We start from the raw sequence: 12,789 nt of genomic DNA on the forward strand, positions 1-12,789 counted from the left end.
TTCAAAGTATATATAGTTTATAAGCTTTCATTTCATTATATTGGAAGATTTAACATATTGATTTACAGCTTATTCTTGCCCTAGATTCAGTATAAGAAAAACTAAAGAGTGGAAAAATGAAAAGCAGCCACTATATGGAAACATAAATTTGAGGGAGTTAGAAAGGAAAGGAGAGAAAAAAACATTAAATGAAAAACATTAAATATACCAAAGCAGGAGCAACTAGGGAACTAACTTCCTAACTTTAAAAATCTACCTTGAGAGTTGGACAAGCTAAAATTCTAATTGCAACCACCCCAAAATTGAAAATCATTCAGAATCCTATCCCTACCATGGTATTATTCAAATAGCAACAGCATTATATACTAGATCTATAAATACTGTTTAATATTTATAATATTAATTGTAAGTTATGATTTGGTCTCTTACTGTGTATCACTCACAGAAATTACATGCCTTAAAACCTGCTAAATGCATTGCCAAAACAATCATTTCTATTCATCTTTTAGTTTAAGAGCTAAAAATTCATTTTACTTATTTACAACCATTACTACTCCTCTTCTGTAGGGAAAAAAATTGAAATGAAGAGTATTTCAATAAATCCATTTTGAGCTACTTGTGAAAGCCTGGCAATGTAGAAAAACAACATCAGTTTTAATGTCACTTTGCTACTCTGGATTTTTAAATTCCTTCTTCTTATTGAGTATATATTGCAGAAACTTCTCAAGTTGCCATGAAAGACTTTACAGTTTGTAATATTTGCAATTGCTTTTTCCATAAATATTTTTACAGAGAGCTCAACTCCTGGTGATAAGCAGTTATAAGTACTCTGGAAAACCATGATGATAGAGCTTTTCAAAGCACTTATATTCTCTGATGCTGGAAACCTGTGGTATGTGCACAACTCCCAAGGGTAAACACAATGTAGAAATGTGAGTTGTCCAGTAATCTGCGATTTATAATCTTACCTTTAAAATTAGGATTCACCAGTTCTTTGCGATTGGAACACTGAAGGGCATTTCCATAAACCAAGTCCAAAGCACACAGGAGAAGATGGTAAGAATTGACCAAATCATCACTAATCATGGGGAAATTACCTACAGGAATGTAAACAGTCATCGAGTATATTTGCATCAACTTTACAATATTTTAAAAGTAACTTCTTCCTTTAATTAAAACGACATTTACAACACTGTACCAAAGCTGACTCAAAAGTTACATGAAGGGACACCTGGGTGGCTCAGTTGGTTAAGCAACTGCCTTCAGCTCAGGTCATGATCCTGGAGTCCCGGGATCGAGTCCCACATCAGGCTCCCTGCTTAGCGGGGAGTCTGCTTCTCCCTCTGCCCCTCCCCCCTCTCATGTGCTCTCTCTCTCTCATTCTCTCTCTCAAATAAATAAATAAAATCGTAAAAAAAAACCTTTAAAAAAAAAGTTACATGAAGTGTTCTGGCAAATTTACATTTTTGAAATATTACTCTTAAAAGTCTAATAAATTTCTCAGTGTAATGAAAACCAAAACTTTACTAAAAACAACATTCATTCACTCAATATTCATTAAATAAGCATTAAATCCCTAGTAGCTGACCAAAATTTTATCACTGGTTTTTTTCTTTGAAAATTCTAAACAAACAACTTCATAAATTATCTCAAACTGTAGGAAATTCTTTAGTGTGAAAACATTTTTCTGTCAAGAAAATTAGATATTATACACCTGAAACTAATTAACACTGTATGTTAACTATACTGGAATTAAGATTTAAAACTTAATTAAAAACAAAAAAGTAAAAAAAATTAAAATACATGGAGACACACAATGGTCCAACATCTTTGGGATGCACAAAAAGCAGTTCTAAGAGGGAAACTAAAACAAAACAAAACAATATCCTAGGAATAACATAGATGCATGGTAACAAAGAAAAAAGAAACCAAACCTCAAACCTATAGAAACATGTCATTTCTGCAATCCTAGTTTTAAGTTTAACACTGAAATCAGTTTTTATAGGCAGGTAAACAGTTCAATTCTTAGAAACTAAGAAATATTTCTAGATATCTTTCATAACTTCGAGCATATCCCTTTTCTCATTAAACACTGCATATGAATGCTTCCTAGTGATTTTACACCCTTATAACATCACATGAATTCAAGTTTAATAGCTAACATACATCTGAGGGATTATTTCTAAACCTCAACATTTTCACACGTAATGCCTGCCCAAATACATGCAAACACACACACACACACACACACACACACACACACACACACTACTTTGTTTCAGGCTTCCCCCCCCCTTCCTCCAAATAAAGTTACCACTTACCTCCACATATCAGGATAACTCTCTTTTTGTATAGATGAAAACATTCAACAAATCAACTTAGATGAATTAAAGAGAAAATTTTTTTTGTTGTCAGAAAGACAATTGATAATTAATAGGTTAAGTTTTGCATTGATAACAACCAGACTAACTTGCCTGGTTCCACTATAAAGATGTTTAATATTAAAGTATACTCAGTTTCTCAAATGTAAAACAGGAAGTGGCACCTACTGGTTTCAAGCTACAAAGCCCATCAGATTGACAAGCCTAAACTTGTCACTGGTTTGTACTTGCCATAAAGGAAAAAAAAAAACAAAAAAACAAAAAAACAGCAGCACTATAACTTCTAAGAAAAAACAGAAAGGCCCCTAAAGATCAGAATCTTAAACTCCAAGACTGTCCCAACCCGACATACTTTACATTTCAAATCCTGACTTCAGAAATAAATCTCACTTTGTAAGATAAGTTATCTTTCAAATAAAGATAACTTGTTTAAACTCCGAAGTTGGCTTATTTATCAGGAATGAGGAGACTGGAGAGTGTAAAACAGGAACTCATTTGGTCTTCAGGCCACAAAGCCCTTCATGATGACAAGCCCAAACTTGTCACTGGTGTATACTGCCACAGGAAGTCAACAAAGATAACGGGCAGAAAGTTGGCTTATGTATCAGGAATGAGATAATCTGGGATTGCCCATATGCTGCAGGGAAGTCATGAGAAAGGTGGCTACAGAATAGTACAACTCTCTCCAAATAACTAAATCAAGAACTGAATAAAACGAATTAAACAACTCTATTAGAAAAGATCCTAGTGAATCATAAAAGATCAGAGTGTCAGACACTCTTCAGATTAAACAAATTATAGATGGAATAATAAAACTCAAACACTGAGTTAACTGCAGAGACAAAAAATATGCCACCCCAGGTGATCAAGTGAGACCAAAATGAAATAAGGACAAAACATTCTTTGTAAATAGTTTATGTAGTACCAAACACATTCACTCCCAGGTACACGGACACCATAAAAGACATAAACAAAACAGATAAAAATCCCAGAAGTCAGATATACCTGCCCACAATCGAATGACAAGATTAATACTGTATATAATACCAGCCACGGCAAACTAAAAGTGACAGCAAGTGACAGTATGAGAACAGTTTATATGCTCCTACGCCTTTATTTTGTACCACTTACCATATCACATTTATCTCCACTAAAGAAACATGCCAGTGTGATGGAAAACAAAATAACTAACAGCTTATTTTTGGCAGAAGAAAGATTTTTCTCTTCTTTTCTTATTTAAATTCAATTAGCCAACATATAGTACATCATTAGTTCAATAAGCCATCAGTTTTATAGAACCCCCAGTGCTCATCACATCACGTGCCCTCCCCAATGCTTACCACCCAGTTGTCCCATCCTGCCACCCACCTTCTCCTCCGCAACCCTCTGTTTGTTTCCCAGAGTCAAGAGTCTCTCATGGTTTGTCTCCCTCTCTGACCTCCTCCCATTCAGTTTTCCCTCCCTTCCCCTGTGATCCTCTGCACTACCTCCTATATTCCACATATGAGTGAAACCATATAATTGTCTTTCTCTGATTGACTTATTTCAGTTAGCATAATACCTTCAATCAACCATGTAGCTCAGGGAAGAAGGCTGAGCTCTCACTCAACTAGCGACAGAGGACCAGCTATAATCAGATACATCAAACCCCGAGAGCAGTGGAGTGACACATCCTTGCTAGAGGGCCTTCACATCTGGCACGAAACCAAGAGCTAGATGCAGGTTCAAATCCTAGCTCTGTTTCTAGCAGCTAGTTTTTGGGCTTCAGTTACCAATCTTAAACGTAAATAATTTGGGCTACTTGATCTAATAATGAGAATCTCTTACATTTATGAAATTCCTTCTCGCTCTATGATTCTTTGATTATAACTTTGTATTTTATTGGGTTCTCTTAATAGCAAAGGCATTCTACATAGTGTGTAATTAACGTAACTGTACTTTCTTTTCTTTTTGAGATTACTAAGAATCATTTCTACATAGAAATTTAGAGAGGACCCCTCCAAAAAAAACAAAACAAAACATATTTCACTGAATACAAACCTTGGGTAAGTTACGGGAGATGAGAAGGGGGAGAAAATAAATTGTATCCAAAGGCATTTGAGCAAGTATATTTATCTGAACAAAATGCAAAAAGTAATCCGAACTACACATACTGAGGATGAGCAGTCACCCTAAGCAAAGTAAGACGTGGCTCATGAAAAATACAGCTCAAGATACCAGTACAGACCACTAATGTATTTTCAGTCCATAACTCAGAAGAATAGCTTTCAGTGGAAAAGATGTTACATAAGAACAAAATTAAAGGATTTTCCATTTAACGAAAGAAGTTTTGGACATTATAAAGAAATTCAAAAGACTTTTATGAAAAGGCAATACTTAAAAATGAATCTGAGACTAAAACCCTTAAGAAATTTTCCAGTGAGCATCTTTCCCTGATACACATTACAGGTTGACAAAAGTAGTATGTGAACATTTAAATAAGCTAACACCTAGATAAATATTGCTCTGTCTTACCTTTTGCGTATATAAAGAGCACCCAACAAAAATGGAAAACTTCGGACACGGTACAGGGCTGTCGCCTTTGGGGGACGAAAAAAGTCATGAGATAACAGAAGCATTTGAAAAAGACATCACAAATGACTATAAAGTAGGTGAGACACCAAACCCACAGTTAAAGGGAGTAAGAGCAGATTCACTTCACACAGAAAACGTGCAAGAAGTTCTGCTCCAACCAAATACTGGTAAGGACAAAGCCAAGGAAAGAGCTCATCCCAGAAAAAAGAAAATTCTGAAGAACTATAAAAAGTTCTCAAGGTCAAGACAGGTAAGGTAGAAAATGAGTAACAACAGTTCTTTCAGATGACATCAGCAAGGCTAATGCTGCTTTCGGACCAGTGTATATTCTTGAGAGATTATTCTCTCATTTTTTCTTTCCTTTATCACAGCTGATGAACTGTAAACCCTCTCTCCCTAAAGACATTCCAGATTACATCAAGTCACAAAAGGACTATTTAATGTAAATTCTGGGCTTCCTAGAATTCTTTATCCTTTATCGTTAAGACGATCCATTCTATTTTGCCAAAGCTGTATGCTGAAGAGAGTTTCAGAGCTGTTTTAAGCTCTTAGCTTTTCTACCAGAACCTCTGGCGATGTTTAGATAAGACATCTGTGGTCTCCACACCCCAACAAGGAGCTCTGAGGAGAGCTCTGAGGTTTAGCTCCCCCACTGTCCTTCGCAAGGCATACTTGCTCTCCATGTGCCTCAGTCTCTTCATCTACTGAACGATTATTCTACTTGGGCATAGTTTTGTACTTAAGTCACCAGTCCATGGCAAGGATTAAATGTCAGTGCCCTGCTTTTTAAAAGTGGCCTCTCGGGGTGCCGGGGGGCTCAGTTGGTTAAGCGTCTGACGCTTGATTTCAGCGCAGGTCATGATCTCAGGGTCGTGAGACCAAGCCCCTCATTGGGCTCCACACTCAGAGCAGAGTCTGCTTGAGATTCTCTCTCCCTCTGCTCCTCCCCATTTTCGTGCATGCTCTAAGATAAATAAATAAATAAAATCTTTAAAAAATCAAAAAATACAAAATAGAAGTGGCCTCCCTACCACAGGCACATGAGAACTATTCAGTTTTAATGCCTCCCTAGATAAAAGCCAAACTTTTTAGCTCAACACTCAAGCCACTCTAAAAACTCTAACTTGAGAACCCTAGAATTTAACCTACTAGGCCAAACGCCTCTTACTTTGCCACTTTGGTGTATTCTTTCTTTGTCCTATGCAATGAAGGCTCTATCTATATCTCCAAATTCACCCATCGAAATCCCACCACTGTTCCTTATTCCATGGAACCTTAGTGAACTGGCTCATGCACAGTGGTTTAATTTTGGCTCAGAAGTTGTACGTTTCTGTTATCTTTCACATTTCTACATGCCTCCTCTCCACAACTATACTGTAAGCCCTCAAAAGACAGTGGCTGTGGGTTTGGGGTTTTTTTTTTTTTTTAAAGACTTGTGTCTTGGGGTGCCTGGGCGGCTTAGTCGGTTAAGGATCTAACTCCTGATTTCGGCTCAGGTCATGATCTCAAGAGTTGTGGGGCTGAGCCCCGTGTCAGGCTCTGCACTGAGCATTGAGCCTGCTTAAGATTCTCTCTCTCTCTCTCTCAAAAATAAATAAATAAATACTTGTGTCCTATATAATACTTAACAACATACTTCACACAGGAAGTTCTCAATAAATACCCAGTGACAAATATTCAAAGTGTATGTGAGATGTAGTACAGAGTCATGGTGAAACATCTGGGTTCTGCAAGCAGACCACTAATTTCAATAGCTCCACACTCACTGTGTGACCCTGACTAAATTACTTCACCTCTCAAGGGTGTATGTTTCTCCACTTGTAACATCAGAAACCTCATACGGTTGTCATAAGGATTCACTGAAGTAATACAGATTTAAATCTTAGAACAGTCCCCATAATAAATGCTCAGTAAATGGTGTATGTTACTACTATTAACCAAAAGTACTAATAAATGTATACAGAGTGATCTAAATGTAAAATTTTTAAAATAAAGTTATCTTACAATTTTCTTAACTATAATTAGGTAGTATACATACACTACCAAATTATCAAAGCAAGTGCAATCTAAAATCATTTTCTACAACACTCCAAAGAAAGAAGATATTCTCTATCTTCCTGTAAATGACATCAGCCTCGTTCAGACTTAGAACAAAGCATCTATCCAAACTTTGGAAATAGTTCTCCAAAACTACAAGCAAACTAGAGCAGCTGCTTCCTTAGCAGTGGAGTCAACTATCTAAGAAAGTACATAGTTTCTTTTATTTTTTAAAAGCTGCTCACTTGGGATGCCTGGGTGGCTGAGTCAGTTAAGCGTCTGCCTTCAGCTCAGGTCATGATCCCAGGGTCCTGGGATCGAGCCCCATGTTGGGCTCCCTGCTCAGCAGGGAATCTGCTTCTCTCTCTCCCTCTGCCCCTGCTCCATTTCTCTCTCTCACTTGCTCACTCTCTCTCTCAAATAAATAAATAAAAATTAAAAAAAAAAAGAAAACTCCTCACCTACTGTAAACATCCTTCACAATTTGGGAAAAAATTTTATATTGAAAGAGAGGCAAAAAAAAAAAAGAAAGAAAGAGAGGCAGACATTATTCATTCAATTATAATAACTCCTTTTCCCTGACTTTTCTTGTCAACATTGTTCTAGTTCTAGTTTAAGAACAATTTCCATTTTTACTTTGTGAAAAAGCGTTCATGATCAAGGTAGAGAATGTGCATCACATGATTGCCTTTATCTGTCAGGAAAGATGGAAAACATTGAGCCAGAGTAAGTTGATAGATTTTGCAGACATGATCAGAAAGCACAAATTCATAATCGTTTCAGGTCCCCTACTCTCCTGCATCCAGTTTCTGTACTCTTGATTGATCGTAAACTTCAAAATACATACAGAAGCCAGTTCAGAGGGGATTATCTGTTACTAAGCTGGACATAAAAGTCAAATAATAGAAATAGTCAACATAGCCAATAACAGAAAATTAAGGAGTCAAATTCTATACCCAAGGTGGCCAATTGGCAAAAATATCTAAGATCTGACTTTTATATTTTTGGGTACTTAAATGAAAAGGGAAAGTTTACAGAAATGATAACTCCATGCATTTTGCAATATGAAGGAAGCCAAATTCTTCATGGCTAACATGAAATGAGAAGAAATTATTATTAAAAGAGAGCTACTGGAAAGACAGTGTATTTATGAAATCACATTTGTTTTTTTAAGACTAGCACAATAGGGGTATCTGGGTGGCTCAGTCAGTTAAGTGACCAAACCTTGATTTCTGCTCAGATCATGATCTCATGGGTTGTGAGACTGAGCCCCACGATGGCCTCCTCGCTGGGCTTGGAGCCTACCTAAGATTATCTCTGCCCTTCCCCCCACCTCGTGTGCATGCACTCTTTCTCTCTCTAAAGAAACAAAACAAACTAACAAAATAAACTGAGGGACAAGAACTGAGGGATCAGAACTGTAGCACAGATTAAAAAAAAAAAAAGCATATTCCTGACTAACAAATATAAAAACATACCGCTGTTTTCTTCCTCTCTGTTGACGAGGCTGCTCCTCTTGAGGATATTTAAAAATGTCCTGAAAAATGGGTTCATATTTCTTAAAAATTACCGCTGAAACAGTGAAGTTTCTTTCTAATCTCTCAGTACGTTCTCTGAAATGTGGGGGTAGATTTGCCATGTCTTCCCACTTCTTCATCTTGTTAAAAAATTCAATTAAGCTGATATTAAAAACAAAAAATGAGATATTTTCAAAATTAACACAAAGGTAGGGTACACAAATATAATTAAATCAAAAATTTAACTCATTAAATTATATTACTTTCAGACAGTGATAAAATCACAATTCATGCCTCTGACTAGCTTAATCTCTTACAGATTGGTTTTATTTCTCTGATTTTCCTAATCTATTTTTCTGAGATTACCAGAGGGTTTTACTTTTTTAATTATGAAAAATATAAAGATACAAAATAATTAATCAGAGTAATGTAACCAACACTTAAGTACCCAACTGCCCCATTTAACAAACATTAACATATTGAATAGATTTTGCCATGTTTGCTTCAGGTTCTACAAAAACAGCCAAGCCCATGCCCCCCTCTGCCTCCCCAAAGATAACCACCATTCTAAAGTTAGTCTGAATCTGTGTTATAATACTTACTACTTAGTGTACCTACTATATGGATCTATATGTATCCATAAACAGTAAGTACTATCTTTTATGTGTGTGGCTTTAAGATTTTACATAAATAGTATCATACAGTAAGTAGCATTCTGCAACTTGCTTTTTCATTCAATGTTTCTGAGATTAACATTGATACATGCAGATCTCTTTCATTTTAATTGTTAAAAATATTCCTTCATATGAACTACCATGACTTTTTGCATTCATTCCCCAACCAATGAAAATTGAGGTTTCTAATTTTACTTTATGACAAAAAAATGCTGTAACAACACATTCTTGTACTTGGATGTAAGAGCTTCTTTAGGGACACCAAGAAGTAGAATTGCTGAGTTAGAGACTGTGCATCTTCAAGTTTACAAGATATTGTCAAATTTCCCATTCAAGTGGCCATGCCAATTTATACTCTCACCAAGGTACACCAGCAATACAGAGTTCCCATTTCCCCACATAATGACCAAAGCTGGTTTTATCAGATTTCAAATTTCCCCAATCTGATGAGAATGACAGATACCTTGTTTTTAATTTGAACTTCCTTGGTTACTAGTGAAATTGAACATCTTTACATATATCTATTAGCTATGTGAGTTCTGACTTTTGGGAAACCACATTCTTTACCCCTTGTTTAGTAGCTGCTTGTCAATCATGCAACCATTTGTTAGTAGCTCTTTATATAATTCTGGATACTGATCTTTTGTCAGTTATACACATTATAAATATCTTTGCCCGACATACTTTGTTTTTAACCCATTTTAGTTCGTTATGGCAGAAAAGTAAATAATCTGAACTCAAAGGTGAAAATTTAAAGATAGAAACTGAGTTTCTGAAATGGAAATACAACTGAAGTCTAGGACTGTATTACTTGCATTAAAATGCTGGATAAGTTCGATTTACTACGGTTTATGATGATGATTCCATAATTTGGCCTTTGCTTCTAAAGTTCCTCATCCGTCACTTAACTGGATTACTCTGCCTCCCCTTTTCTTCTCCGTAACGATTACACTTTTGCACTTCTGCAGGTTTACAGCTCAGGGGTTCAACTCTTTATGCACTGTCTCTTGTTCTTAGGCCTAAATATAACTTGGGATGGAGTTCAAGGTTAATAAATAGGCTACAGCTAAAATAGTACATCTCTTGTTATTTTAATAGTAAGCAATGTTTTAAGCCATTAGGTACATAAATTTTGACTGTGGTATTCTCCCCCACAAAGTGCCAAATATTCTTTTTCCACCAATCTTTAATAAGCCATAAAAGAAAATTCACCCAAAAGGCACAAATTATAAATATAATCAATTCAATTACACAACAGATAGAAAAAGCAATTTTTGCCTCTTCTTTAAAACAGTATTTGACCCTTTCAATAATTGATTGTAACAGTGTTGTTTATCCCCCCCAAACAGGAAATGGGGAAGTCTTTACACATTCCATATATTAAAATACAAATCCTGTGCCTGTAGTTTTAAGTTTAGTACCCTATTTTATTTACCTTTATAATTTAGAGTATATCCTAAAGTTTTCAATAGCCTTATTTAGAATTCTGCCAATTCTGCACAATAGTAAGTCATAACCTTTAATAGTAAAATCTTCATACAAATGCCTAATACATTAAAATTTCAGTACTTTTCACTAAAGAGTAAAACATAATAGATACTTAGATGTGCTAAAGGAAAACCATGACCTAGTTTCTAAACTCAGCACTCTATAGGTACAAACGCCTGGGAAATGATGACAGAATTCTTACTATCAGTATGATTTTTGAGCTTTCATATTCGTCACATTCTACCTTTCAAACTCTGACAGTTACCTCTGCTCTGAACATCGCAGGATTCTAGTTAAAGATACATAGTTTCCTTCAACTGTCCCTTTGCTTACAGTTGGCACAGATTTTCTGCAAGCCACATATAAGGCACATGCTAACCAGTGAAGATCATTTCCCTGTAAAATAAAAGAAAATTGAGTTTTAGCTAATGAGCTATGTAAACATTTCAATATAATAAACTTTTTAGATTAAATGGAAGGCACTATTTTTATGTTTGTGGGAAACTGTATTTTCAATGACGGCTCTATCCCATGTGCTCCTTATACTCTGACATTGACATTTTCACACTGAGAGAGAGGAATCTGTGTTCTGCTCCCTCATTTTCAACTGTCTCAACTCATAGCATAGGTGAAAACGATGCTATGTTACTTGCAAGATCATAAAGGGCAATAAGGATTCTACCTGGTTCACTCTCTCAGCATACATGCCCTGGGTGTCCCAGTGTGGGACAATTAACAGTCACAGAGACTCAATTTTCTTATCTGAAGGCTGTGAGAATGAAATGAGTTACAAGAATAAAGCACAGAAAATACAAGAAATCAAAAGATAAAATTCTATAACCAATACTCTGTATTAAATATCATATGAGGGGCGTCCGGGTGGCTCAGTCAGTTAAGTGTCTGCCTTCGGCTCAGGTCATGATCTCAGGGTCCTGGGATCGAGCCCCGCATCAAGCCCTGCATCAGGCTGCCTGCTCAGCGGGGAGTCTGCTTCTCCCTCTCCTCCCTGCTCCTTCTCTCTCTCTCTCTCTCTCTCTCTCTCGCTATCTCTGTTGCTATCTCTGTCTCTCTTTCTCTCTCAAATAAAATCTTCTTAAAAATATCATGAGTCTTATTTTCCATTGTACACTTCCATGAGACTGACATCCTATGTTATCTTACAGCATACCCGATTACAAGCTCCACAAGGGCAGAGATTTTTAAGTTTTGTTCGCTGCTCTGTCCCCATCAACTACAACAGTATCTGGCAAAGAAGAGGTAATAAAGAAGTATTTGATAGATGAATATTCATTCATTCATTGGGTAAACTGAGCTAAGAATCTGAAATCCAGTCTTTAAAAAACTGAGGAATTAAACATGTGTTTTCAAAAATAATTTACTAACCATCAATTGTTTGTCACTTGCTTATGTAACACTGGACTTCATACAACTTAATCCCTATGGGTTGAAATACTTCAGCTGTATGATGCTAATACTTGTTCTATCCAATTTAAAAGATTATCCTGAGGACAAAATAAGAGCTTATTTGGAAACACTTATGCCCATCACCAAAGAACCACTGGAACCACTGACCACAGAACCACTGAGAAATAAATAGGAATGTGGCCTATTAGGCCACATCACCTAAGCATAGGAAGGAGCTCGGTAAACTCTCAAGCACAAGCACTGTCCATGACTGCCTTATGTGCAAGAAACTACACATTACCTGATTAAACCTTCAGAACAAGGCTGATGTAGGTACAAATATCTCAAATTTACATATCACAAAACTGAGTTTTGGAGTGGTTAAGTAAATTGCCCAAAGTCACCTAGGTCTGTCAAGTTCTAAAGCCACCATATTACTAGCCTTTCCCCCCACCCTGTAGATGTAACTACAGGGAGAAGGAATTGAAATAAGATTCTATTAATGCAAGAATAAATAGTAGCCTTAGTGAGTTACATGCAGGCAAAAACACCCTATTATTATAATTAAACAATACCTTGGTTAGGCCTTCCCATTCTATTTGCCCCGCTCTTTCCACAAACTGTAAAACAACTTAAGAAAATCCTATGGCCTCCTGTTTAATGCCACACACAAGCAAACAGCTGATAAACAATCCAGACTTCCGTGTCACTTCC

The 12,789-nt window shown here is 36.3% G+C and overlaps 1 protein-coding gene across 4 annotated transcripts in view; it reads right to left on the minus strand.

Moving 5' to 3' along the window:
* Window positions 1–12,789, minus strand: part of RBL2 (RB transcriptional corepressor like 2) — a 49,350-nt gene that overhangs the window by 35,402 nt on the left and 1,159 nt on the right. For 2 of the 4 annotated variants that reach the window (XM_073884367.1, XM_025852323.2), the window contains exons 2-5: window positions 10,937–11,067; window positions 8,471–8,671; window positions 4,896–4,960; window positions 969–1,097 (exon numbers count right to left, since the gene is read on the minus strand). In XM_073884367.1, the coding sequence (XP_073740468.1) occupies window positions 969–1,097; window positions 4,896–4,960; window positions 8,471–8,671; window positions 10,937–11,067 (526 nt within the window). Of the gene's footprint in view, window positions 1–968; window positions 1,098–2,321; window positions 2,751–4,895; window positions 4,961–8,470; window positions 8,672–10,936; window positions 11,068–12,650; window positions 12,747–12,789 lie in introns of those variants that run through there. The other 2 variants (XM_025852324.2, XM_073884368.1) reach the window with 2 other exon arrangements.

Source organism: Callorhinus ursinus, unplaced genomic scaffold (assembly GCF_003265705.2).
Source record: "Callorhinus ursinus isolate GAN/ISIS: 27379988/994484 unplaced genomic scaffold, GSC_fseal_2.0 scaffold56, whole genome shotgun sequence".
In the NCBI taxonomy this organism is placed as follows: Eukaryota; Metazoa; Chordata; class Mammalia; order Carnivora; family Otariidae; genus Callorhinus; species Callorhinus ursinus.